At 62.8% G+C, this 25,621-nt stretch overlaps 1 protein-coding gene across 5 annotated transcripts in view; it reads left to right on the forward strand.

Annotated features, from left to right (window-relative positions):
• PHF2 (PHD finger protein 2) overlaps positions 1 to 24,727 on the forward strand; it is an 84,566-nt gene extending 59,839 nt beyond the window's left edge. For 4 of the 5 annotated variants that reach the window (XM_045042941.1, XM_023243208.2, XM_045042940.1 and 1 more), the window contains exons 5-22: positions 1,565 to 1,706; positions 4,547 to 4,733; positions 5,572 to 5,734; positions 6,356 to 6,443; positions 6,805 to 6,911; positions 8,092 to 8,183; positions 8,989 to 9,078; positions 9,952 to 10,320; positions 11,277 to 11,396; positions 11,568 to 11,683; positions 13,103 to 13,281; positions 13,359 to 13,429; positions 14,145 to 14,305; positions 18,454 to 18,728; positions 19,912 to 20,007; positions 20,273 to 20,382; positions 21,898 to 22,249; positions 22,802 to 24,727. In XM_045042941.1, the coding sequence (XP_044898876.1) occupies positions 1,565 to 1,706; positions 4,547 to 4,733; positions 5,572 to 5,734; positions 6,356 to 6,443; positions 6,805 to 6,911; positions 8,092 to 8,183; positions 8,989 to 9,078; positions 9,952 to 10,320; positions 11,277 to 11,396; positions 11,568 to 11,683; positions 13,103 to 13,281; positions 13,359 to 13,429; positions 14,145 to 14,305; positions 18,454 to 18,728; positions 19,912 to 20,007; positions 20,273 to 20,382; positions 21,898 to 22,249; positions 22,802 to 22,890 (2,807 nt within the window). In that variant the 3' untranslated portion in view covers positions 22,891 to 24,727. The remainder of the gene's footprint in view (positions 1 to 1,564; positions 1,707 to 4,546; positions 4,734 to 5,571; positions 5,735 to 6,355; positions 6,444 to 6,804; positions 6,912 to 8,091; positions 8,184 to 8,988; positions 9,079 to 9,951; positions 10,321 to 11,276; positions 11,397 to 11,567; positions 11,684 to 13,102; positions 13,282 to 13,358; positions 13,430 to 14,144; positions 14,306 to 18,453; positions 18,729 to 19,911; positions 20,008 to 20,272; positions 20,383 to 21,897; positions 22,250 to 22,801) is intronic. The other variant, XM_045042943.1, reaches the window with a different exon arrangement.
• Positions 24,728 to 25,621: the final 894 nt, after the last annotated feature.

Genomic DNA, 25,621 nt, shown 5'->3' on the forward strand with positions numbered 1-25,621 from the left:
CCTTGGCAGCAACCAGCACTGTGGGCACCCTCAGTCGGGACACCTCCGGGTGGAGGGAAGAAACTGTATGCTTGGGCATCGTCTGTGAGGCGGGGCCACACGGCCCAGACTCTGAGGCCCCAAGGTGGCTGGGGCTTGGGGGTGTGGCCCGTGCAAGAGGAGGACAGAGCCCGAGAAGGCTGGTGCCCAGGCCCCCTGTGGCAGGCAGAGAGAAGGGAGCCCCATCGGGGCCATCTGTGCCCGGCCGCAGCCCCTAGAATAACAGCTAAGACCTAGTTCACGCCTGCCAGGTGCCGGGCGTCACCGGTAGCTAGTGTCATCTTGCCACAGCTGGCACCCAGGCCCTGGCTCAGCTGGCCACAGAGAGCACAGAGGGCCGGCCCCAGGCACTGCCCGCTCGACCATAGCACTGTCTGCGGGAGCTGGAAGCAGCTTAGCCGACGGGGAGGCATGTCTTAGAGACTTGTGTTGTAAACGCTCTCCCTTCTCCTTACTTGTTTTATTATGGACGTTTTCACACACACACACACACACACACACACGCACACACACCCCAAGGGAAGTAAACTCCCCTGTGCCCAGTACTGGCCACAAAACCACAAGATCTTGGCTGGCTTTCTGTGTCTGCACCCCCAAATTTAAAGCAAAGCTGTGGCACGTACATCACTTCTCCCACAGAAACCCCGGCACGGGCTCTGACAGATGACTTGACGTCGTTGTAGCCGCGGGCTGCTCAGTAGCATCAGAGCCCCGCATCAGTCACCCCAGGCGCCCCAGACGCCCCTTCCAGTTCGCTGTTTGAATCAGAGCCCACACCAGACCTACACACTGCGTGTGGTTTTTATGCCTCTCAGCATCAACCCATTCCCGAGGCTGTGGGAGGGTTGGGGTTGCTGGTCCTAGAGAACGTCCCACGTGGGGGATCTGGCCAACAGTGTACCCGTGGTGTCATGTAACTCGCTCCTCTGTCCCCAGTGGTTCCTGCACCACCTGGACAGACAGACACTCAGATTCACATTCAGGGGGACGGCAGCCGCTTCGGGGCTGGGGCGCTCCCGCCCATCAGCCTGTGGTGCCTGGCCACCCGCACAGTAGGGCCCGTCAGCCCGCAGCCCGGGTCTGAGCAGCCCCTGCGGACTGTTGGGAGGGACGAGGCCGTTAGTCCTGTGCGCCTTTCTCCCACTACTAATTAGGAGTCAGTGTGTGGAGCTCACCCTCGCCAGTTCCTTAAGGAACGGTCATCGGTGATTTTCACCCTGAACTTTTCCTCATCAACTACAGAAAACGTGGGGAAAATGTTTTCCCTTTAACTTACCAGTTTTCAGGATAATAAGTTGGAGCCCTAGAAGTGTAGAGTTTTTGATTTTTTGATTTTTAAAATGTGTGTCCCATGTTGTTTATGTGGGGTTCCCGTCTGCCAGGCCCCCTCCCGCAGAGGCTTGGGTCTCAGCCACCTCCCTGCACCCCCGCCTCTCAGCAGGGAGCCCACAGGGCAGCCCGGTGCGGCGGGGGGCGGGCTGCATGCCCTGGCCCCTCACGGCCCCACCCCCTGCCCTGCCCGCAGGCCCAGAGCGGAGCGTGGACGTGACGGATGTCGCCAAGCAGAAGGACTGCAAGATGAAGCTGAAAGAGTTTGTGGACTATTACTACAGCACCAACCGCAAGCGGGTCCTCAACCTCACCAGCCTGGAGTTCTCCGACACCAGGTGAGGGCCCCCGGGCCGGGACTGCGGCTGCTGGGGGAGCCCGCACCCACGAGCGAAAGCGGCATGCGCTGCCGGTCTGTTTGTCTTCTCAAGACCGGAAGTGATGCACTGTGACAAATTCAAACGGAACATAAGCAGCAAGACGCGGACTCCTCTGGCCTGCCCCCACCCCATTCCCCAGAAAGAGCCACAGGCCACACCGCGGCATAGATTCTTCCAGAACGCACGTGCTCATGCTCGTGCACGACGTTCCTTGAGATACTGACACTTGTGCACACACCACACCCCCACACGCTCCCACACGTGCCTGCACACATTCACAGGTGCACTCTCCAGTGCACACTGTGGGCACAGCAGGGTCGCACTCTGCACCTGCTCTCCCTGCGGCCCCAGCCTGAGCTCCTTGAGCCGGGCCTGCCCTGCTTGCTGCTGTTCCCAGGGTGGAGGGTCCTGCACCGTGGCCGTCTGGACCTGCCTGGCCCCAGCTTCTGTGTGGTCAGGGGCTGGTCAGCCACCAGCACTGCCCCTTGTGCCATGGCCCTGCTCTCCCAGGACCACTGCTCTGCTGTGGCGTGGCCAACGCCTGCCCTGGCCCTGCCTTTCCTGCCCCTGTTCTCCAGCTGGCCCTTTGCTCGGCACAAGACCTGAGTTGTGGCTGGTTTAGTTTAAGCATGATTTTACTTTCAGACCCTTTCCACCCTTGCCAACTTCTGAAAAGCACATGTGATAGCCAGATAGCTTGTGTGCAGAAGGGCAGGTAGGAAAAAAGTTACTGAAAACCACACTGAGAAGGAGAATATAGAACTGTGCCAGGAGCCCAGACAGGATATTGTAACTGGATGCTGGGGTCTGTTTGAGCTTCCCGACAGCATAGGCGTAAAGGGAAATAGGATAGATTAGCGTATCGAGAGAAAGCTATCTCCTGCGGCTTCACAAGCAGGATTGTCCCCCAGGCTGGGTTCTGATGAGAGCAAACTCAGGAGCTTGGTCTGCTGGCCAACCTGGGGGCTTCAGAGAGAGCTGCCTGCGTGGCAGAGCTGGGGAGCTGGTGCTTTGGTGTGTGGTTTCCCCTTGGGCCTCTCGGGGCCAGCCCTCTGCTGGCAGAAAATGTGTGGTGCCGCCGGTGTCCCCAGGCCCGGTCCAAGGATCACAGGGGTCGTGAACACGTCACACCAGGCCATTTGTGGGCTTGGTGCCAGGGCTGTCGAGGGGGAGAGGGTGGCTTCCACGTCATCAGTGCCGTCTGTCCCTGAAGACGCCAGCTGGGGCTGCAGGGGCCAGGCCTGATCACAGTCTGTCTGTGGCCATGTTAGGGTCTGTGGGGATCCTGCTGTGACTCACGTGTCCCCTGATCCCAGAGGCGCCTGCTGTGACAGTGACGTGTCAATTATGTGGACGTACATTGTCACCTCTGCACTGTCACCCACGGTGGCCTCAGGTGCCTGGGGGCCATGGGACCCAGCCTGTCCATTCTGGGAGGCTGCAGGGAGCAGTGAGCCTCGGTGGCAGGAGGGCAGGCTGGCTGTGTGCTCGAGGAGCCATCCAGCGAGGAAGTGAGGGTGTTTGTGGCCGTGGGGGGAAGCGCCTGTGTGTGGTGTGCAGAGGTCTTTTCTCCTGTGGCAGCAGGTGGCCTGGGAGCCACCGTGGGCATGGACGGTGGGGAGAGGGGCTCAGGGGACAGAGGGGAACACCAGCTTGGGACAAGCCGGAGATGTCAAGAGGGTCTGCTGCTGAGGTCTGGAGGGCGGAGTGGTGGGGCCTAGCTTGTGGTTTGTGACACTCTTGTCTGGACCGGCACGGCCTTCCGTGTGGAGCTGTGCGGTTCTGTCCTGCCTGAGGCGGCCAGCATGTGGATGTGTCACTGCGCAGGGCTGCTGACCTGGACGACTTTGATGCCATACTGGCATTTTTTATTAATTTTTTTTTTAATGTTTATTTTTGAGAGAGACGGAGACAGAATGGGAATTGTTTAGGGGCAGAGAGAGAGGGAGACAGAATCCAAAGCAGGCTCCAGGCTCCGAGCTGTCAGCACAGAGCCCAACGCGGGGCTCGAACTCACGAGCTGCGAGATCATGACCTGAGCTGAAGTCAAACGCTCAACCGACTGAGCCACCCAGACGCCCCCATACTGGCATTTTATTTTTTTTTTAATTTTTTTTTCAACATTTATTTATTTTTGGGACAGAGAGAGACAGAGCATGAACGGGGGAGGGGCAGAGAGAGAGGGAGACACAGAATCGGAAACAGGCTCCAGACTCTGAGCCATCAGCCCAGAGCCTGACGCGGGGCTCGAACTCACGGACCGCGAGATCGTGACCTGGCTGAAGTCGGACGCTTCACCGACTGCGCCACCCAGGCGCCCCATACTGGCATTTTAATCAGGCCAGTGACATTTAATTGAAAAGGCCACCTTTGCCTGTCTGTGTCTTCCTTGAAGACGAGTTAGCTGGTCTGACAATGACCGATGTGGCTCCTGGCTCCAGGTCCCCTGTGGTCTGCTCTGGAGACCAGTGGCTTCTCACCAAGCGATATCCAGCAGCACCCTCATGGGCCCACCTGGGCCATCCCCTTCTGGGGCCTCAGGGAGGGGCGTTCTCTGGCCTTCCCCCTCCCCCAACTTTGGATGGAGAGACCCCATGTTAGGCACCTGCTGTGGCTGCACCCGGTGGCCAGCTGCCATCTGCCCCTGCAAACCTTAGTTTGCTCATCTGTAAAATGGCCGTGTCACATAGCCCCGGGTGGAGAACTGCTGAGGGACGTGTACCACCTTTCCCGCCTGGGGGCCCGGCAGGTGCAGGGGAGCTTCCTGCCGCCGATGCCCCTCCTCCTGTCTCCCCCAGGATGTCCAGCTTCGTGGAGCCGCCTGACATCGTCAAGAAGCTGTCCTGGGTGGAGACCTGCTGGCCGGACGACGCACTGCTGGCCAAGCCCAAGGTGACCAAGTACTGCCTGATCTGCGTGAAGGACAGCTACACCGACTTCCACATCGACTCGGGGGGCGCCTCTGCTTGGTACCACGTGCTCAAGGTGGGCGCACCCGCCTCCACGAGCAAGGCTGCCTGCGGTCCCCACGGCCCCCATGGGGCCAGCACCTGGGGGGGCATGGGCTTGTGTTTCTCCTGCCCTCGGGAGGTGGGGGTGGGGGAGCCTCGGGGCCAGAGTGGCCCAGATGTGTTGCCTTTTTCTGGGGAAGGGTGAGGCTCATGAAGCCCACTGGAGGGGGCCTGGCGCTCTGCATTCCGGACTCCTAAGGAGGGGAGTGCTGTGCTGGGAGGGCTTCCTGGAAGAGGGGGCGAGGGAACGTGTGTGGGGGCCCACACAAGAGCGGGGAGGGCTGGGGGCCCCTGCCAGGGGACAAGGGAGATGTGAAGACAAACAGAGAAGGAGACGCCAAGTCTTGGGCTCAGGCACCGGCCCTGGGTCTCCCTGCACCTGCCTGAGCCTGACTCGTGGGGCGGCGGGGCTCATGGTCCTGGCCCTGTGGAGCGCTGAGTGTGGGGCGGGCCGGAGCCTGGCCATGGGGGGCCATCCTTCCATCTGCAGCCCAGACGCAGGAGGCTCTCAGGAGTGGAGCAAGTCATGACACAGCGGGGCTGCCCCTGCCACACGTGGCATTCCCAGTGTCATGCAGGTGTGGTGTGTGGGGTGCCCGGGCTCTGGTGCCCATAACCTTTCCACAAACAGACTCCTGAACTGCAAGGCCCGTGTGCCCCCAACATCTCAGGGAAGGGATGGTGCCCCTGGGTGTCCACGGTCCCTGGGCAGTGGCCGGCTCTGCCCCCCAGCGGTGTCCCCTGCCTGTGGTGCCCCCGCCCCCCAGCGTCCTGGGCGGTGGCGGGCTCTGCCAGTGGCCTCTTGTTGGCAGGGGGAGAAGATCTTCTATCTCATCAAGCCGGCTTCGGCCAACATCTCCCTGTACGAGCGCTGGCAGTCAGCTGCGAACCACAGCGAGATGTTCTTTGCAGACCAGGTGGACAGGTGTTATAAATGCACCCTCAAGCAGGGCCAGACGCTCTTCATCCCCTCAGGTGAGCATCCGCGGGGCTGTCCGCCTTGTCCTGGGGCCCTGAGAGCCGGCCCTGCGCCCCACGTTTTTGCTCATCTGGACAGTTCAGCCCTGAGGAGGAGGAAGGGCCTTACAGGCCTCATGCTGCTTCACCCTGAGACGTTCCTCCTTCTCCAGAAGGCCTCTTGCACGTAGCATGATGTCAATACCTAAGCAGCCGCTGCTCACATTTCCTAATTGCAGATATCTTTTCCCCCATTTTCAATCAGGATTGAGTAAGGCCTCATACTCCTATTCGTTTAGGTGTTCGGAGTCCTTCCTGAGAGACCCCTTCCTCCCCCGGGTTCCCCCCTTCCCCCTGGCCACGGTGACATCCCCATGTGGCCCAGGTTCCCCTCTGAGGACGATCCGGGGACCAGCCCAGCTCTCCCAGGGCTATGGCAGCTCGGCTTGGGTCCCCCACACCCACCCCCACACCCATGTGTGGAGGTCGGGGTGCTGGGCAGCCCGGGGCTGGGTGGGAAGCTCCTGGGCCTGGGCCAGGCAGGAAGTGCACTGAGCAGCCCGGCCAGCTTGGACGGGGGCACAGGCTGGAAGGAGCCTCGAGTACCACGAAGGGCTGGCCACCTCCCTGTCTCCCCAGGCTGGATTTACGCCACGCTCACGCCTGTGGACTGCCTGGCCTTCGCGGGACATTTCCTCCACAGCCTGAGCGTGGAGATGCAGATGAGGTAGGGCCACGCCGGCCTGGGTTCCACCAGGCAGGTCCCCTGCTGCCAGGCCGGTGTGGTGGCGTCTCCCCTGAGTTCTGGGCGTGCCGTTAGCCTCTTCCTTGGGAGGTGGGCTGTGATCTCGCAGGGGCCCCTGAGCGGCCCGGTCCCTGTGTAGCCCCAGTGGCCCTGGCCCATGGAGCTCGTTCCCATGTGGTCCCCTACTCCTCCCTGCTGCGCTGGGCCCATTGTGGAGGCTGGGGCAGCATAGCCACGCTGTGGCCTTGTCACAGCTGTGACTCGTGACTCTGGCGTGGGCTCACGCTTAGTGTCGCCCCCTCAGAGCTCAGTGCTCTGGACAGTTCTTTGCTATGGTTTCCAGAGCATATGAAGTGGAAAGGAGATTGAAACTTGGCAGCCTGACTCAGTTTCCCAACTTTGAAACTGCCTGCTGGTACATGGGAAAGCATTTGCTGGAGGCGTTTAAAGGTACGGATATCCAGGTTGGCGTCTCTGCCTGTGGGTGGAGCACAGCCTTCGAGGGGCCTGAGCCCTGCTCTGCAGTGTGGGGCTGGGGGTGCTGGGCAGGGTGGTTCATGTTTTGGAAAGAACGCTGGTGTGTGTCCCGGGCCTGGTGTGCGCAGCCTTCTTGGCTCCTGGTGGGGCTCAGTTGGGATGTCAAGAGGCCTGAGGGTCTGCCTGGCTCCCAGCTGCCAGCTGAGGACCACCACAACGTCCCTGCCGTCCTAGGGGTGGGTGTGCCTGTTGGGGTCCCCGCGGAGGCTTGTGGAAAGGGGTGGGCCCCTTGGGTCCCTGCTATCCGTGGACACCCAGCTGCCTTGCACCCCAGGCCTTCAGGGTCAGTGCCTGGCTCCTACCGCCAGCTGAGACCCCTTCCTCAGGGCAGGGTCTCTGGCTCCTGTTAGAGATGGGAAAGCTAAAAACTGACCTTAGTCCTGGCTGGCCAGGTTTCAATGAAATTCATCCATTGGGCCCCAAATGCAGAGCACTTCACCCTGGCAGGGGCGTGTCTAGGAGGGAGTCCAGTCCTGCCCCCCGGGGCTCATGGTAGGGAGGTGAGACGGGGGCAGCGTAGGCAGAGCCCCGCCCCGCCCCCCCCCCCCCCCCCCCCGCTGGAGACGGCCTGATGGGGTGACCACTGACCATGGACCCGCACGTCTGTCGTGGTGGCTCGGAGATCAGGCCGCTCGGCCTCTGCAGCGAGCTACCCGGCCGGAAAGGGGGCACTCTGTCCCCTTCCTGGGGGCTCGCACAGCCCCCCAGGGCGTCTCTGAGACCGTGCTTGCCCTGGCCCACCACCGCAGGGACACGCCGTACCGCAGCTATGCAGGGTCAGCGTGAGGTGTGGGTGCGCCTGTGGCCCCTCACTGAGGTGGGCGGGGAGCCACGTGGAGGGGGAACACCTGGACCCTGCGGGTGGACGGTGGGGGTGGGGGGAGCGCCAGTCCTGCCCTCGCGGGGCACCTGGATTGGGTCCCCGAGGTTCCGAGAGCAACCGTTGGCAGTTGGGCAGGTGGCAGTGGGCAGAGGTCCGGCCGGACTCCGCCCCTGCCCCGCCCACCGCGTGAAGTAGCCCGCAGGCGGTGGGCGGGGAGGGGCGGGGCGGGCACACGCCCACCAGATCAAATCCCTCTGCCTCCCCACCCAGGTTCTCACAAATCTGGGAAGCAGCTGCCCCCTCATCTAGTCCAAGGAGCTAAAATTCTCAATGGTGCTTTTAGATCATGGACGAAAAAGCAGGTAGGGAGATGTGCCCGGTGTGAGTGGGCAGAGGGGTGGGTCCGGGCGGGGAGCCGTTCCTCTAGTGGGAGCCAGCCTGTGAAGAGCTCACCTGTAGCGGGGTAGGGGGAGCATTGCCCGGCCCAAGGCGCAGCGGGGGGGCCCAGGGGCCTGAGGAGTCTGCAGGGGGGAAGGTGAGTGGTGGAGATACCACGGAGTGCCCCTGAGGGGGCAGGGCCGGGTGGGGCAGGGGGGCCCAGGACGTGAGCTGGGATCAGCCTCTTGACCCTGGGCCCATCTAGGCATCAGCTCATCAGCTCAGAAGTGGCCTTTGCTCTGTGATGTGGGCATCCCTTTACACTGTGTCCCCACGTTGTGCCCTCCACAGCAACAGACCTTTTACCCTACAAGGTGCCCCCAGCAACACTGCCCTGTCCCGCACCCCCTGCCCCTGCCGTGTCCCCCAGCAGCGCTGTCTGGTGATCCCCCAGGGCTGTCCTATATCCACATCTCTGGCTTCAAGGCCTGGAACAGTATCTGGTGTCCATCCCACCTCCCCTCAGCCACATGGCCAGGTGTAGCAGCCTTGTGCCCAGGAAGAAGGGACCGCCCACGTCCACTCTCCAGCCAGTGGTGGCCTCGGGCATGTCGTCCTTTCTGGGACTTTGTTTCTCCACCTGTGGAGTGGGGTCATGACAGAGCCTTCCCCCTGCCTGTCTGATGGGGCCTGGGTCGGAGGGCCCCTGTGGGTGGGAAGGGGTGGGGTGGCATGGCCTAGACGGTAGACAGCCGCACCCAGCCCGGGCCTGTGTGTGTTGTCCTTCAGGCTTTGGCGGAGCATGAGGACGAACTCCCAGAGCACTTCAAACCTTCCCAGCTCATCAAAGACCTCGCCAAAGAGATCCGGCTCAGTGAGGTAGGGCGGACCCCCAGAGGCCGCCGACCCTCGCAGGGGGACCCTCTGCCTGCCTTCCCTGGCCCTCCCCAGAGCTGCCCGCCAGGGACAGTGGTGTCTGAGATGGCTCCTCCCCCAGCCCTCTGGGGCAGGGTCACCGGCACAGTGCAAACTCCTAGGCACCTGTGGCTGCCTGTGACCTCCTGGCAGGAGCCCTGGGAAAATGGGATGGGGCTCCTCTGCAGCTTTCCCAAGGGGCGGGGAGGAGACTGGAGGAAGGACATTTCCAGCCTCTGGAGACCCTGCTTGCGTGAGCCCGGACTGCCCCCAGCTTCTCTGTGCTGCAGGGTGGGACAGCAGTTCCCTCCAAGGAGGCGGAGGGGTCAGGTAGCTGATGGTGTAGACGAGCGGCATCCTGTCATGTGGGTACTGTAGATGGATGTGTCACATGATGGTGTAGACAGATGTGAGGGTGTCCTATGGATACTGTAGGACAGACACGAACATGTCTGGTAGATGGTGTAGCCAGGTGTATCCTATGGACCCTGTAGGACAGATGTGAGTGTGACCCATAGGTGGTGTAGACGGGTGTATCCCATGGACACTGTAGGACAGACGTGAGGGTGTCCCATAGGTGGTGTAGGTAGTGTATTCTACAGACGCTGTAGGACAGACGTGAGTGTGACCCGTAGGTGGTGTAGATGGGTGTATCGTATGGATGCTGTAGGACAGACGTGAGTGTGAGGTGGTGTAGATGGGTGTATCCTACGGATGCCATAGGACAGATGCAAGCATGTAGACGGATGCCCTTTTCTGCTGGGTTGTCTCCCACGGCCTGGGCTGAGGCCCTCCTGGCAGGAGGTGGTTGACCACCTCTTCTTGTCCTTGCCCCAGAATGCCTCCAAGGCCACCCGACCTGAAGTGACCCCGGCCATCTCCTCAGATGAGGTCTGTTTTGGGGACCGGGAGAAGGAGGAGCCCCCATCCCCTATTGAGGCCAGCCCCCCTCGGTCCTTCCTGGAGAAAGTGTCCAAGAAAAAGACTCCCAAAACCGTGAAGATGCCCAAACCGTCCAAAGTCCCCAAACCCCCCAAGCCTCCGAAGCCCCCAAAGCCCCCCAAGCCCCTAAAGCTCAAGGATGGGGGCAAGAAGAAAGGGAAGAAGTGCAGGGGGGCAGCCTCTCCCACCATCCCCAACCTGGACCTGCTGGAGGCCCACACCAAGGAGGCGCTTACCAAGATCGAGCCACCCAAGAAAGGCAAGGTGGGTGGTCTCGCCCTCCTGTCAGAGGGTCCACAGACACCTCAGAGGCTGGCCTGCGGCCCAGAACCAGGGCTGCCGTGTCCTTGTACTAGGGGCCGGGGGCAGTTGGGCTATGCCCAACGAGCTTGGCGCAGCGGGGACAGAGCCTCCCAGTGAAGGCAGTGGTGTCTGTGCTGGGACGGGGGTCCCACACGGGGTCACGCGGGGGGACGAGCTGGCTGAGTCTTCTCTGGGACCTGAAGGTGGGCCAGGCACCCACCAGAGAGCAGTGGGGTGGGGGGTAGAAGGGGGACTGGTGATGTGGGCAGTTACTTGAGGGGCCTGAGCCCCCATAATCAGTGAGAGAGGCAGGCCTGGCCCTGACCAGTGTAACCAGAGGGCCTTAGGCATGGGCTTCAGGGACCATGAGACACTGAGACCCGGCCCCATTGAGTGATCTCCTGCTAGTGGGAGGCTGATACCCCTTCTCGGGGAATCACTGACAACCGGGGCCAGTGTCACAGGGCTCCAGTGGGGCACATTGGTTTTCCTTTCCTTGAGGCAGAGAGGGTGGATGAATGAACAAATGAACAGGTGGATGGATGGCAGGAAGAGGGAGGGAGGGCATGAGGAGGGGAGGGTACATGAATGGGTGGATAGGTGGGTGGATAGATGGGGTGGTGGGTGGGTGGGCGGATGGATGGATGGATGGATGGTTACGATGGCGGGTGGGTGGGTGGATGGGTGGGTGTTTGGGGTGGATGGATGGATGGAGGGGATGGGATGGTGGGTGAGTGGGGTGGATGGATGGATGATGAGTGGATAGATGGGGTGAGTGGATGGGTAGCTGAGCTGCTGCACGTGAGCCAGCAGGAGGCAGGGGCTCTGTGCCGTGTGGCTCTCACTTTGCCCTGTAGCCTCAGAGATCCTTGACCCTCTCCTGTGTCCACTGCTGGGTCATGACTGCTATTTTCTAGGCCACAAAGGGTGTCCTGAGTGTGCCCAACAAGGAGGTGATCAGCTCACAGAATGATGTGGAGAGGCTGGAAATCCGAGAACAAACTAAGAGCAAGTCAGAAGCCAAGTGGAAGTACAAGGTGAGGAGTGTGTGCGTGTGTGCGCACGTTTGCACACACGTGAGCCTAGGCGCTACAGAGAATGGGGTTCCTGGATGATGTGGTCCGAGGGAGGAGGCCGGCCAGTCCCAACACCTCCGCCCACTGGCTGCCTGCGTGCAGCCCAGTGACGGCGCTGGGTTTGCTTTTCAGAACAGCAAACCCGACTCCCTGCTGAAGATGGAGGAGGAGCAGAAGCTGGAGAAGTCTCCTCTCTCAGGAAACAAGGACACCAAGTTCTCGTTTTCCTTCAACAAGAGACTGCTGGGGTACGTGCACACTCAGCCTGCAGGGGCAGGCGCATGCGCTTGCACACAGCACACACGCACAGAAACGCACCCCACATCATACGGGCTCGTACACGCTACACACACACCCCACGTGCACACACACGACCTCCTGGAGGGGTCCCCAGGTGAGCTCCCCCCCCCTTCCAGAGCTGGCTGACATCACCAGGCAGAACCTTTCCCCACCTCCCAACCTGATAGCTCTGGTGGGTGGAGAGGGGCCAGCTGGTGTGTGCTTGCAGAGGGGAGAGCGTGACTGGGTGGCCTCCAGCCCAGTTGCTGCCCTGGGCTGGCACAGAACACGTAGGGTGGGTCAGGGTCCTGGCCTCGGGGCTCAGAGGCCTGTGTGAACCCATCGTTCTCAAATGTGCCCCAAATTATGGCTGTGATGGAGGCTGTGGAGGATAGATGTGCAGGGCTCGTGGGGCCCGAGAAATCGGGACGGCTTCCTGGCAGAGGTGGCACTGAGCTGAGAGGCAGGAAGGGTGTGTGTGGGAGCGGGCATGTCGGTGTTCCAGACGGCGGAAGGGGTCTGTGTCTGCTGAGCAGCTTGGCAGCCGAGAAGCCCCTTGTCAGCCAGAGTCCCACGTGCAGATGCTCGCTGAGTCTGAGGTTGGGGTGGGTGCCCCCCGGCTGGGAAGCAGTACATCCCAGTGGGAATGGGGCCAGTTTTCTGCCATGGGCTTCAGTTTCCTTGTTGCAGGTGGTGGGGAAGCAGGGCGGGGGCAATGTCCAGCGCCGTGCAGAGCCTGGCCCGACATCCCGTTAGTCCCAAGACCTCTAGACAGTGTGCCGAGACTGCTCAGTGAGCAGGGGCCTGGGTCTGGTCTGGGTGGTCTTGGGGCCCAGAGGCTTGTGGGGAAGGGCCCGTCGCCTGGACCTCGTGGCCCTGAGCACATGCTTGATTGTCTGAAGCTCGGTTGCTGGGCGCTGAAGCTTTGGAAATGGAGAAGGCAGCGGTGGATGGGACTCTGTGCGTGCACACGTGTGTGTGGACACCATATCACAGCTGTGTGTGCATGCCGGTGTGCACATCCAGCAGGGCTCCCTGCCGCCTGGTGTGTATGCTTCAGATGCTGGCAGTTGGAGCTGCCCTGTGGGGAGCGGCGGAAGGCCCAGCCCTGGCTTGCTGTCCCCATTGCTGGACGCGTCAGAGCCCCGCCTCACCCGAGTTGAATGAGAGCTTTTAGAACATTGTGTCTGCACCGCAGTCGGAATTAATTTTTCCAACACAGCTCCACGGGGACCCCAGGCCATGGATGCTGGCTGCCTCTGAAATAGAGCTGGGATCAGAGCCTCGGGGGGGGCGGGGGGGGGGGCGGGGGGAACACACCCTCCAACAGCTGGAGGACGGGCCGGCCGCTGTCCCATGGTACTGACCGGCCCGCGTGTGCGCCGCAGCTCCAAGGCCCTGAAGCCGCAGCCTGGCCCCGGCGTGTTTGGGGCCGTGCAGAGCTTCAAGGAGGACAAGCCCCAGCCCGTGCGGGACGAGTACGAGTATGTGTCCGATGATGGGGAGCTCAAGATTGACGAGTTCCCCATCAGGAGGAAGCGGAGCGCCCCCAAGAGAGACTTGTCCTGTGAGTGAGGGCGCAGGGGGTGGGGGGCGGCCGTGCTCCCGTGGCCTCTGCCAGACGCATCTCTGCTGTGCTTTCAGTCTTACTGGACGGGAAGGAGCCGCTGCCCACGCCCGTTACGAAGCCAAAGCTGGACTCGGCACTCTACAAGGTGTGTCTGCCCCGGGTCCCCGGGAGGCCAGGCCACACGCCCGTCCCTGTCTCTGGCCGTCCTGCTTCGCAGGGGACGTGGCTCATCTTCATGCTCCCCGGGCATTTCCATGGGGGTTGCCCTGGGTTCTGGAGTGGGGCCACGTGCCATCGGACCCACAGGGAGGGATGAACGCAGGGGTGGGACTCAAGGAGGGTCTTTGGGGCTCTGTGGGTGGCTGTGCCACCGTGAAGATGATGAATGGTGGGGGGAGCGGGGCCAGGCCTGCCGGGGGTCCTGCACCATGGTCGGGCGGTGGTTAAGTTAGGCTGCGTCCAGCCCAGGACACAGTGGCTGTTCGCAAGGAGGCCAGGGGTCCCCAGAGCTACCTGCCAGTGGCTGTTAACTGGGGCTCTGCGTGTGGGCCCGTGCTCCCACCGGCTCCCTGCCCACGCACACGGGCTCTCCTCCCATCTGTTGTCAGTACCGGCGCTCCTGTGGAAGGCTCGGTGAACCAGGGTTTCCTGGGGAAATAGGGCAGCCTTCTGGGACAGGCCCCTGGGGCCCGACAGAAAGCTCTGGGGTCTAGCCGTTTTGTGTGTGTCTGGCCAGCAGGCCCCGCAGTGCTTGTTTTAAGGGCCGGCTCTTGAAAGACTGTGAGAACCTGTTTGTGGCCAGAGGGGACAATAGCTGTCCCTCAAGCCCTGTCTGATCCGTGGCTCTATCCCCGCGGCAGAGTGACGAGTCCTCTGATGAGGGCTCGCTGCACATCGACACGGACACCAAGCCTGCCCGCAACGCCAAAGTGAAGAAAGACAGCGGGGGCTCAGCCGCGGGCATCCTGGACCTGCTGCAGGCCAGTGAGGAGGTTGGAGCGCTCGAGTACAACCCCAACAGGTAGGCCTGCAGGGCACACGTGGGCTCTCTGGGCCTACGTCCCAGAGGTAGGCTGGCCAGGGAGGTGAGTGGGCGCTGGCCTGCTGTTCTCGAAGGTCTGTGGAGCCCCTGAGTAAGGGCACGGAGCTCCCCCCGACCCTGCCACAGTCCTGGACACCTGCACTCAGAGGAGGCTGAGCGGCTGCCCTCCTTGGGGGAATGCGGAGAACCAGGGCTGGGCTGGGCTCCTGGCTGGGAGGTCTAGCAGTCTCTATCTAGACGCTTCCCAAATGCTGTGAAGGTAATGTAGGAAATTTTCCATGGCCTGTGCCCAGCCTCCGGGTCAAGGGCACCTGGTGTCTCTGGGACCCAGGGCTTCAGAGACCTCACCCTGCAGGGAGAGAGAAGGTCGTTTCAGAGCCTGGGGACAGGAGAGATGTGCCCTGGGAGGGGCCACACCTGCCAGGTCCCCAGATGACCGCACCCATCCGGGGGCACGTGCAGACCCACCCAAATTGCCGTTGACCCCTGTGTGCAAACAGACATGCACTTGCCTGGCAGGGTTGGGAGCCCACTTGTGGCTGTGGGGGCCCCTGGATGCCGAGATTCCTCCTGCCCAGGCCTGCTAGGCCCCAGACCTGCGATCCGAGAGACACGGATTAACCCCTCTGGGCTCGTTTCTCTGGTGATGGTCCCAGCTGAATTCTCTGCCCATCCAACTAATTTTGTTTTTAAGCATTGTGGTCATTTTTTGCTCACGTGGAATTGCCACAAGTACCACAGACAGATAACCGAGGGGTCAGGGCCTCCCACCTGGGAGTTTGTCCCCTGCCCATCCCCACGACAGCAGCACGTTCCGGCGGCCCAGGAGACACTGAGGCAGCACAAGTGGCGGAGGCCAGAGCAGAATCCCTGTCCTGCCCAATGACAGAGCTTGGTGGGGGCCCGGGACGGTGGGCTGTGCTGGGCGGTGACATCCAGGCAGGAAGGGCTGGGCCTGAGGAAGGCAGGGCGCACGTGGCCTGCCCAGAACTCGGTCCCCTAGCTCTGCCCCTGAGACCGTGTTCCCAAAATCGCAGTCCCAACGCTGCATGAGCTGTGGGGAGGCCACAGGGCCCCCAGGAAGCGCACTAGGCTGCGATCGGAGAGGATTCTGGCTAAGTCACTTGGCTGTGTTTTCTTTCACGAATCACGGTGTTTTGTGCAATACTGTGTTCACAGGCAGCTGTAGGTGCTTTCTCTCAGCGTGTGGCTGGCAGTGTCTGCTGCCCTTTGGGGTATGCGTTTCCTGCTTGGCATTAAGTGGTTTCTGTACACGCACAGATATGAGTGCCTCACGACAGAAATGCCCTGTGGCCTTTGCTATGGCGGGACCCTGGCCTGAGGCTTTGCCAGGAGAAGTCTGGCTGTGACCCCCTTTCCAGGAGGGCACTGGCCCCACGCGGCCTTGGGGTGCCCTTCTTCCGGAAAGAACCCTGGCTGGCTGATGCTCAGACTCTGGAGGGAGGGCTGCCGGTCCAAGGTGCACCGCTAACTGCCCTGCACACACACACGTGTGCCCCCACACACGTGTGCCCTCACACCCACCCGCACATGCACACGTGCCTGCCAGGCCCACCCGGACCGCCTGCTGCAGGCAGTCCCTCTCCCCAGTCTCCCATTTGGAGAGCGGGTCAGTTTTTGATGGTCCATTTGCTCTGTTTTAAGTATTTGCTGCTGGGAAAAAACAGCTGAAAAAAAATGGAGGGAAATATGTTAATTTCTTGTGGATGGTTTGCTTAGCGTTTACCGCTGGGGATTGCGGGGAGGATTCTGGTATGATAATTGGAGGATTAAGAGATGAGTTTCCATGTGCACTGGCTAGACTTTGCTCCTTGGTGCGCCCGCCCTGCGTGGACTGACCGCTGGCCCGGGCAGCATGCAGCCCTGGGCTCCACAGGCCTCCCTCCTGGGTGCAGCAGAGCTGGGCTGGGACCACGCCAGTTCCCCAGGGGAAACTCCCGGTGGGTGTTCTGCCCCCCTGCCCTCCTGTCCCTGTGGGAAGCCTGGTGTCTGCCCAGCCTTGAGGCTGTGTGAGGGGGCCCAGAGCTTTGGGACGGGGCCGGACAGGGCCACATCCATGCCCCAGAGAGCCTGGTGAAGGGTGACGGGCCAGCCATTGGCTCCTGCTGTCTCCCCTGCAGGTCGGGGGTCTGTGCTGCTCAGAGACCACCGGTGACCGTGGCACAGCCGTGGTATACTGTGTGCTCCTGGCTAGATCTGGACAAGCCTTTGCCTGTGCAGTGTGGACGGGGCAGAGGGTCCAGGAGCTCCCGATTCTGACCATCCGACTTGATTTTCCTATCGTTTTGGCTTTGGAACTGCAGTCCTGTTTGGTTGCAGCAGAAGCCAGGACACTGTGGTCCAGGGTATCTGGGGCAGAGCCCGAGAGGCGGTATTTGTGGGGATGCTGCTTGGAGAGCCCTCCCCAGCCCCCTCCTCCCTGCTCCGGACAGAGTCCCTGGCCTAGAGCCCAGCAGTGACCCAGCAGGACTGCATGTGTCCAAGCTTGTCTCACTGGGCCCCTGGGACCTGCAGGGACGCTCTGTGTCTGTTCTCCCTGGGGGCCGACTGTATCTCCCCCAGCCTGCCGGCCCTCCGTTTGAGAAGTTCTCACTTCTGAGCCGGGACTTGTGGCTCCTTCTCGTTATAATGGTCTTACTACTAAATGTGTTTCCATCACTTCTGGAAGATGGGGTGGGGGTGGGGGGCAGCATGAGAGAGGACGAGGCAGAGCCCCCAGCAGGGCCTGTGTGGACTGACACCCTGGGTGCTGCTTTGGGGTCACAGTAGCCTCGAGTGGGTCCATCCCCGAGGGCACATGGGGCAGGCACGAGAAGCATGGATGTCAGACACCAGGGCTGGACCCTGCAGCCGCTGCCCGGGCCTTCTGGGTCTGTGATGGGGAGGAGGGCTGAGCGCCTGTGGCTTCCCCACCCCATTAGGGACTCCTGGTCCTGTCTCCCAGGGAGGGTCAGCTCAGGAGTGCCTGACACAGTGGTTTGGCTGGGGGCCCACAGGTCAGGGTGGGCTGTCCTGTCCCACGGGGGTGAGGCCAAGGGCCAGAAATGGCCCCTGAAGGGAGATGCCTGCTGGGCCAGGCCCACTGGGAGTTTCCTGGGCTGGGTGTTGGGTGCCTTGCAGGGAGATGTGGAGGGTTGACCAGGGTGAGCTGTCTGTCCTGGTGCAGATAGGCTAGGGGGTGGAGCGGGGGGGGGGGGGTGGGGGCTGGCTGCAAGGAGGCATGGGCTGGGGCAGGGGCAGGAAAGCAGGCCTGGCCGGGGGGTGGGACATGGAGCTGAGGTCCCTGAGAAGGCCCAGACAGACCCCATGCGGGGGTCTGCGGGGACGGGGAGGAGAGCACAGCACCTGGAGGAGCCCAGGCCTTGGCGGTGAGAGCTGTCCCCATCCAGCCTCGTCCAGGCCTCTGTTCTGTTGGGGGGGAGGGGGGCTGCCACCCACCCCTCCCAGAGCCCAGGCCAGCGGAGGACGCAGCGTCAGTCAGCAGCACAGCCTCACTGGGTATCTGGAGGGAGGGGAGTCAGTTCAGCTGGGAGGAGGTGATGGCGGGGGGGGGGGGGGGGGGCAGGCGAAGAGAATGTGGCAAGGGGGTCCGGCACTGCCCAGAGCCGGAGGGTGACAGGTGCCCGGATCAGGTCAGCAGAAGGTGGTGTTGGGAAAGCTGCCTGAGGGGGTGGCTGAGCGGAGCCGAGCTCAGGCCGGGCTGAGGTGTGGCCAGCAGGTAAAGAGCAGGTGGGAGAGAACAGGCGCGATCAGAGGCCCGTACGGCCCGTCCATCTGCCACCCTTCTCTCTCTGCCCCCTTCCGCTCCCTCTCTTCTCCTGTGTCCCCTCACCATGCCCTCTCTGACCCTGCAGCGTGTGGGGGCAAAGGGCTGGAGAAGGGGGTGGTTGGCTCTTCCAGAGAGGGAGTCATCAGCTACTGCTGTGCTCCACCCTGTGCCCTGTGCCACGGGGGGTGGGGGCTACGTGGGCTGTGGACCATGGCCTATGGACTGCTTGCTGTGGGCTGAGTGCTGTGGGACGTGGGCCACGGGTCATAAGCCGTGGGCTCAGTGCTGTGGGCCGCGGCCTGTGGGCTGAGCGCCGCCTTTCTCTCTGTGTCTCCAGCCAGCCCCCGGCCTCCCCCAGCACGCAGGAAGCAATTCAGGGAATGCTGTCCATGGCCAACCTGCAGGCCTCCGACTCCTGCCTGCAGACCACGTGGGGCGCCGGCCAGGCCAAGGGCAGCTCGCTGGTGGCTCACGGTGCCCGGAAGAACGGGGGTGGTGGCAAGGGCGCCGGCAAGCGGCTGCTGAAGAGGGCAGCGAAGAACAGCGTGGACCTGGATGATTACGAGGAGGAGCAGGACCATCTGGATGCCTGCTTCAAGGACTCAGACTATGGTGAGGCCCTGGGGGTGCGGGCGGGTGCCAGCAGTGCCCCCGGGCTTCTGCTCATGCCGGGAGCTGGGCCGTCTTCAGGAGACAGGAAAGTCGGCCTCAGAAGCATATGGTCGCCACCCAGAAAGAGCCCCTCCCTGGCCCGTAGCCCACAGTGTCTCTCCGTCTGTGTGCGTCACGTCCTGGGCACAGACCTTCCTTCTCGCGTGCTCTGCCGTGGCTGCCTCACGTGTTGGCCCCTTCCAGCCACTCTCGGCCGCCTGCTGGCTTCTGCCTCTCAGCCACCACGGACGCTGCTGCTGGGAACGTTAGTGCAGGGGTGCCGTGTGGCCACGTTTGCAGTGCCTCTGGCGTGGACCTGGGACGGGGCGTTGCTGGGTTGGAGGTCCACGGCTGTTCTGCCCTCTGAGGACCGACCCCGCTACCCCCTCTGCGGCCACACTGTGGCATGCTCACAGACTTGTTGAGACCACGGCCATCCCGTCTGTCTCTGTGTGGGTCACAACACTGAGGCCCAGAGTGGCCCACATCCAAGGTGGGCAGTGAGCAGGGGGCCTTAGGGCATGACCCTCCCCCCCCCCCAGCCCTCCAGGCCCTGCTCTTGGGGCTCCGGGCAGCTCTGGGGAGCTGCTGTTGGCCGCAGGGGAGGGCTCAGGAGTGAGGACCTGCCTCCACACCTTGGCCTGCCCCCCTGGGGATGTCTGGGGCCCAGGGGTGTGCTACCCTAGTGATGCAGGGTCTGCCTTCGGCACAGTCCCCATGGCCCAAGGGCCTCAACTCCCCCCTCCTGCCCCTGGAGAACCCTCCCGAGGGGAGGTTGGCCCTGCCCTGTCGGGTGGACACCTGCGGGCCTGGATGTGGGGCCTGCCCTATTCTGACAGACTAACAGCAGTGAGCGCTGTGGTGGGGGCACTCGGGAATCCCCCCAGAGCTGCTGTGCGGGGCTTCCTCATCAAAGACTCGCTGGGGCAGGCCTGGGAGCTCTTGTCTGGCCAGTCCCTGCCCTTGCTGTGCCTCAGGGGGCCTGGGCTGGATGGCTCCCAGGGGACTTCTGCGCGCGCGTGCGTGTGTGTGTGTGTGTGTGTGTGTGTGTGTGTGGCAGCCATGACAGGAGGGACAGTGCTCTGCAGCTTGAAGTCCCCTGCTCTCAGCAGGGGCTCAGCCTCCCCCCGCCTCCACCTCCTAGTTTACCCCTCCCTGGAGTCTGACGAGGACAGTCCGGTCTTCAAGTCCCGGTCCAAGAAGAGGAAGGGCTCGGATGACGCCCCATACAGCCCCACAGGTAGTGCAGGAGCCGGGGTTGGGGGACTGCCTGCGGGGGACCGGCCCCTCACCTACATTGTCTGGATGAGCAGCCCTAGGGGGGTGTCTCTGCACCTGGCCTGGGGTGGGGGTCTGAGTCCACCTTCCGTGTGGCCCCTGCCTGCTGTCACCCGTCTTGCTGGCGTGGGGCCCCTCCCTGAGTTGTAAGGTGTTGGACACAGACTGACGCAGGGGTGCACAGGCATGGGTGGCCACTCGAGGCAGGCTGACGTTCTCTCCTGCAGCGAGGGTCGGCCCATCGGTGCCAAGGCAGGACAGGCCTGTGCGTGAGGGCACCAGAGTGGCCTCCATCGAGACTGGGCTGGCAGCTGCCGCAGCCAAGCTGTCCCAGCAGGTGAGACGGGCCCTGCCTGGGCTCAGCTCCCCAGATGCCTCTGCTCCTCACCCCAGCCCCCTGCCCAAGTCTCTGCTCCCCCCTAGCCCTGTGCCCAGGCCTCTGCTCCCCCCCAGCCCCTTACCCAGGCCTCTGCTCCCCCGCCCCAGCCCCCTGCCCAGGCCTCTGCTCCCCCCCAGCGCCCTGCCAAGGCCTCCGCTCCCCGCTAGCCCCGTGCCCAGGCCTCTGTTCCCCCCAGCCCTGTGCCCAGGCCTCTGCTCCCCGCCAGCCCCTTACCCAGGCCTCTGCTCCCCCGCCCCAGACCCCTGCCCAGGCCTCTGCTCCCCCCTAGCCCTGTGCCCAGGCCTCTGCTCCCCCCAGCCCTGTGCCCAGGCCTCTGCTCCACCCCCCCCCAGCCCCCTACCCAGGTCTCTGCTCCCCCCAAGCCCCCTGCCCAGGCCTCTGCTCCCCACCCCAGCCCTGTGCCCAGATCTCTGTTCCAACCCCAGCCCTGTGCCCAGGCCTCTGCTCCCCCCCACTGCCCCCTGCCCAGGCCTCTGCTCCCCACCCCAGCCCTGTGACCAGATCTCTGCTCCAACCCCAGCCCTGTGCCCAGGCCTCTGCTCCCCCCCACTGCCCCCTGCCCAGGCCTCTGCTCCCCACCCCAGCCCTGTGCCCAGATCTCTGCTCCAACCCCAGCCCTGTGCCCAGGCCTCTGCTCCCCCCCACTGCCCCCTGCCCAGGCCTCTGTCCACCCCCAGCCCCCTGTCCAGGTCTCTGCTCCCCCACCAGCCCCCTGCCCAGGCCTCTGCTCCCCCCCAGCCCTGTGCCCAGGCCTCTGCCCACCCCCAGCCCCCTGCCCAGGCCTCTGCTCTCCCCCTCCCAGCCCTGTGCCCAGACCTCTTCCCCCACCCCAGTCCCTTGCCCAGGCCTCTGCTCTCCCCAGCCCCCTGCCCAGACCTCTGCTCCCCCAGGCCCCTGCCCAGGCCTCTGTTCCCCACCCCAGCCCTGTGCCCAGGCCTCTGCTCCCCCACCCCTGCCCCCTGCCCAGGCCTCTGTCCACCCCCAGCCCCCTGCCCGGGCCTCTGCTCCTCCCCTCAGCCCCCTGCCCAAACTGCCCAGTCTGGGAGCTGTCTCAGGCTTGGGGACATTTGAGTCTTGCTGATCCCTGTTCACAAGTTTCTGGGAGTGAAGGGGGTTGGGGAGGGGGGTACTGATGGCACATTCCCCCCCTCGGCCGGGAGTCAGGCTATGGGTGGAGGAATGGGGCAGGGGGCACGTCCACTGCAGCTGAGTGGTGGTGCCACCTTCCGTGTGTCCCCATGTCCAGGGCAGCTCACCCGCATGGGGGCAACGGTGGTCCCTGCACGGGTCCCGGTGCTGCTCGGGTTCACGGTGGGGGGGGGGGGGGCGTGGGGCTAGGTGTGGACCCAGCCAGGTCTCCTGGGGGCCAGCTGGCCCAATGCCAGGGGAGTGGCCTCACACAAGAGGGACCAGCCCCTGTGTCTGAGGCCCGGCCGCATGCTTTGTCCAAAGGAGGAGCAAAAGAGCAGGAAGAAGAAGAGCACCAAAAGGAAGCTGGCCCCCAACACCCCCTCGCCCTCCGCCTCGGCCTCCGCCTCTGCCAGCACCACCCCGGCCTCCGCCACCCCGGCCTCCGCCACCCCGGCCTCCGCCAGCACGGCCAGCAGCCAGGCCTCGCAGGAGGGCAGCTCGCCCGAGCCCCCGCCTGAATCACACAGCAGCAGCCTGGCAGACCACGAGTACACTGCGGCCGGAGCCTTCGCAGGGGCCCAGGCCAGCCGCGCCTCCCAGCCCATGGCCCCCGGGGTCTTCCTCGCGCAGAGGCGGCCCTCCGCGTCATCCCCCAACAATACTGCCGCCAAAGGTACCGCGCCCGCGTGCCCTCAGACTGCACGCTAGAGGACCACAGGTCCCCTCTGTCCCCAGGTGGCCACATCCACAGCCACGTGCTCGGCCAGGGCCCCTCACAGTGCGAAAGCTGCTCCTGCTCGCCTTGGCTTTGGGGCCCAGCTTAGAGCTGGGTGTCGTCGGCAGTGTGCCGAGGGGCCCAGGGTGGTGATCCAGGCTCCCTGGGTGGTTCGGGGGCAGGACGGCTGGCTGCGTCCCCAGGTCCCCACTCTCACCCCCCAGACCCCCGATCTGCCTGCACCCTGGCCCCCAGGCCCAGCTGGCTGTGGACAGGAGTGTGGCTCCCGCCGCCAGGAGGAGGGCTAGGCCTCGCTCCCTTGTGGTGCCGTCCCCCCACCCTCATCCCACAGCCTCGCAGCAGGGCACTTTGGTGACCACTGGTGGGTCCGCGGAGTCTGGAGCCCTGGGGCTCAGGCCCGCAGGCCTGTCTTACAGAGAAGATGGGGCTCCAGGAGGGGAGGTTCCTCTCGAGCTCTCACACCCGCCACTTTTGTGTCTCTGGCTGCAGGAAAACGTACAAAAAAGGGCATGGCCACCGCCAAGCAGAGGCTTGGGAAAATTTTGAAAATTCATCGGAATGGAAAACTACTCCTTTAAAGTTTGGAAAGCCAGGATCCTTCCGCTCCGCTCAGGACCCCCGGAGCCCCGCTAGAACATCCGCCCCCAGGAGGGTGGCCGCGCTGCCTCACCCCAGGGAGGGCCTGGCCCCCTCCCGGCCACCACTCCCCCCACACACGAGCATCTGTTGCTTCAGCAGGCGGAGCTCACCAACGTGGACAGATGTCCTTTCTCAAGTTGCTTAGAGTGACCAGTTCCCGAAACTCGGCCCTGCCCACGTGAGGACCATTCCAGTTTCAGGACAGCCTCCAGGCACCCCTGAGTGTGGGTGTGATTGCAGGGCCTCCGCAGCTCTGCTGGGAGCATGAGTCCTTCGAGGAAGGAGGAGTGAGCCAACGCTCACCAGGCCCAGAGTCTGAGCTGGCCACAGGCTGGTAGCCTCCAGAGGCTTAAAAAAGGCAAAGAACACTAGAGAGGAAGAGGAGGAGAAAATGGGATCTTGTGTGCCCCCCTACTCTTCCTGAGTGATTCTCAGTCCAGAGAGCGTTCGGCCCGGCCAGGAGAGGGGCCTCTATGCTCCGTGGCCGGCAGGTGGCGGGCCGGATGGTGGATGTCGTGCCCTGTCCTGCCGGGGCGTTTGTCGGGATGCTGGGGCCGGCGGCAGGGTCTGTGTTAGTGGGTGGGGGCACTATCGTGGGGTCGGGCCCAGCCACGACCTAGGGCCCGGGAGCCCAGGCTAAGCCATGTGGGCGGGCCCCGTCCAGCCCCACCGGCTACACTCGGAGAAGCACTTGTCAGCCGAGGCACCTGCCCGGCGGGGCTGACGGCGGCTGGGCGGCCCAGGGACGCAGGGCCCGCACTTCTGTCTTGTCACCTGTCGGTGTTTGGTGTCGAGGCCACGGGCGGACCCCGGACCGCACGTCCTCCGCCCAGTGACACGGAGGGGCTGGATTTGTTTCTCAGGCAATCCTGTATTTTAATTTTAGATGTATCTCCTGAAGCATATTTTTCATAGAATGTAGCGTGTAAATAGCTTTTTAAATAACTTCTTTTTTATAAGAGTAAAAGTATCTTTAGGAATTTCTTTCTAGAGAGTCCTTCATTAACATTTATACGAGTTTTTTGCCGAGTCTGATGAGCAGTTGGGTTTCCAATGCTTCTCCTCTCCTTCTTTCTTTCTACTGTTATCGTCGGTATTCTTTCTTTCTCTTAGGAACTAAGGTATTGCCTGAAAAACAAGTGATGTCTGTGCAGCCTTATATCTGTCTTTACAGAAGCAAACCGCACGCACGAGACCTGTTCCAGACGCGATCAGAGAGGGGTCTTCAACTCGAATACCAGCTCTTTCTTTCGTTCTTGTTGGCGAAGGGGGTGGGGACGCCGCTATTTTATTAGCACCTTGTGAAGTGTTTCTGTGTTTTGTGATGCTGTAATTTATTAATGTTTGTAGCTTTTTATATTTGTACATTTCTTATGAGCTTTGTTTATACGCCCGTCCCAGGGCGCTGTGTCCATGCGCAGAAGTGGCCCGCGCTGCGGAGGGGGGGGTGCGGCCCCGCCCCCAGGCTGGCGGGCAAGGTCGCCGCCGGGCCCCGGCGGAGCCGCCCTGGCGTCTGCGAGGTTTCCTTTCCCGTCCCTGTTGAACATTTATATAATCTAACCCGGCCATCAAGCTGTTCTCTTTCTCTCTCTCTCTTTTATTTTTTAAAGTTTATTATTATTATTTGGCAACATGTACATTTCTAACAAAGTTTACCGTGGCTATTAAAGTGTTTTATTTCCCGATTCATATTACTCTTGTATCGAGTCCATGAGGTCTAAGGCAGCTTAGATCAAAGTTTTAAAAGAGTAAAAATATTTCAGGTTTTGTACAGAACCATGTCTGTGTCATTCCTGCTCATCCGCGGGAGGGGTGGCGGGAGGGGAGCGCGGGGGAGCACGGGGCTGGGGCAAGGGTGGGCAGGCAGGCCAGGCGGGGCGGCCAGCCTTCTCCTCGGAAAGCCTTTGGATTGCCCGCGGAAAGCCAGAGTGCCCCAAGCCAGCCTGCAGGAGCGGCCGCCACGGCCCCGAGCACACCCCCCGCCCCCCCCCCCCCCGAGCCTCTAGAACCACATACGGTTCACAGGTGAACGGTTTAGCTGAGTCAGTGAGCCCAGGGCCCGCACCCTGGGGTGTCAGCATGTGGGATCTGAGAGTTATTCACAACAGGTCCTGCCTGGACCCCCTCCACATGCACAGCGCAGGGCAGCTGAGGAGGGAGGGCATGAGCAGCTGCAGAAAAACCAGCCACTGCTCTGGGAGAGGTGCCTGCGCCCACCCCCACCCCCGCACCTGCTGAGTATCCCTGGGCCCGTCATGGGGCATGGTGGAGGGGACGGTGGGTGGTCCTCGTGCGCCCACTTCCCAGATGGCCGTGGCCCAGGGCATCGGCTTCCCAGGTAGCTGAGCAGCTGCCTGTGGATGTGCCCACCAGGCCACTGTGACCACACAGCTGAACACGCATCGGTGGGCGGCAGTGTGTTCAGGTGACGTGTTGGTGCCATTTGCCACGGGGCATAGAAATGCAATGCACAGCATCCTCGTCCCCCTCTCTGAGCTTTGGTTTCCTCCACCCTGTTGGGTGCCCAACGTGCACATCCTCTGTCCCGCTCAGCGGCTGAGTGCCTCTGGGGCCTCGGCTGAGCTAAGGGAGGCTGGGGGTGGGGGCTCCGGGTCCCCACCCTGCCTGGAAGGTACTGCCACCAAATGATGCCCCGGGTCAGGCCAGGGC

The sequence above is a fragment of the Felis catus genome, chromosome D4 (assembly GCF_018350175.1).
Source record: "Felis catus isolate Fca126 chromosome D4, F.catus_Fca126_mat1.0, whole genome shotgun sequence".
In the NCBI taxonomy this organism is placed as follows: domain Eukaryota; kingdom Metazoa; phylum Chordata; class Mammalia; order Carnivora; family Felidae; genus Felis; species Felis catus.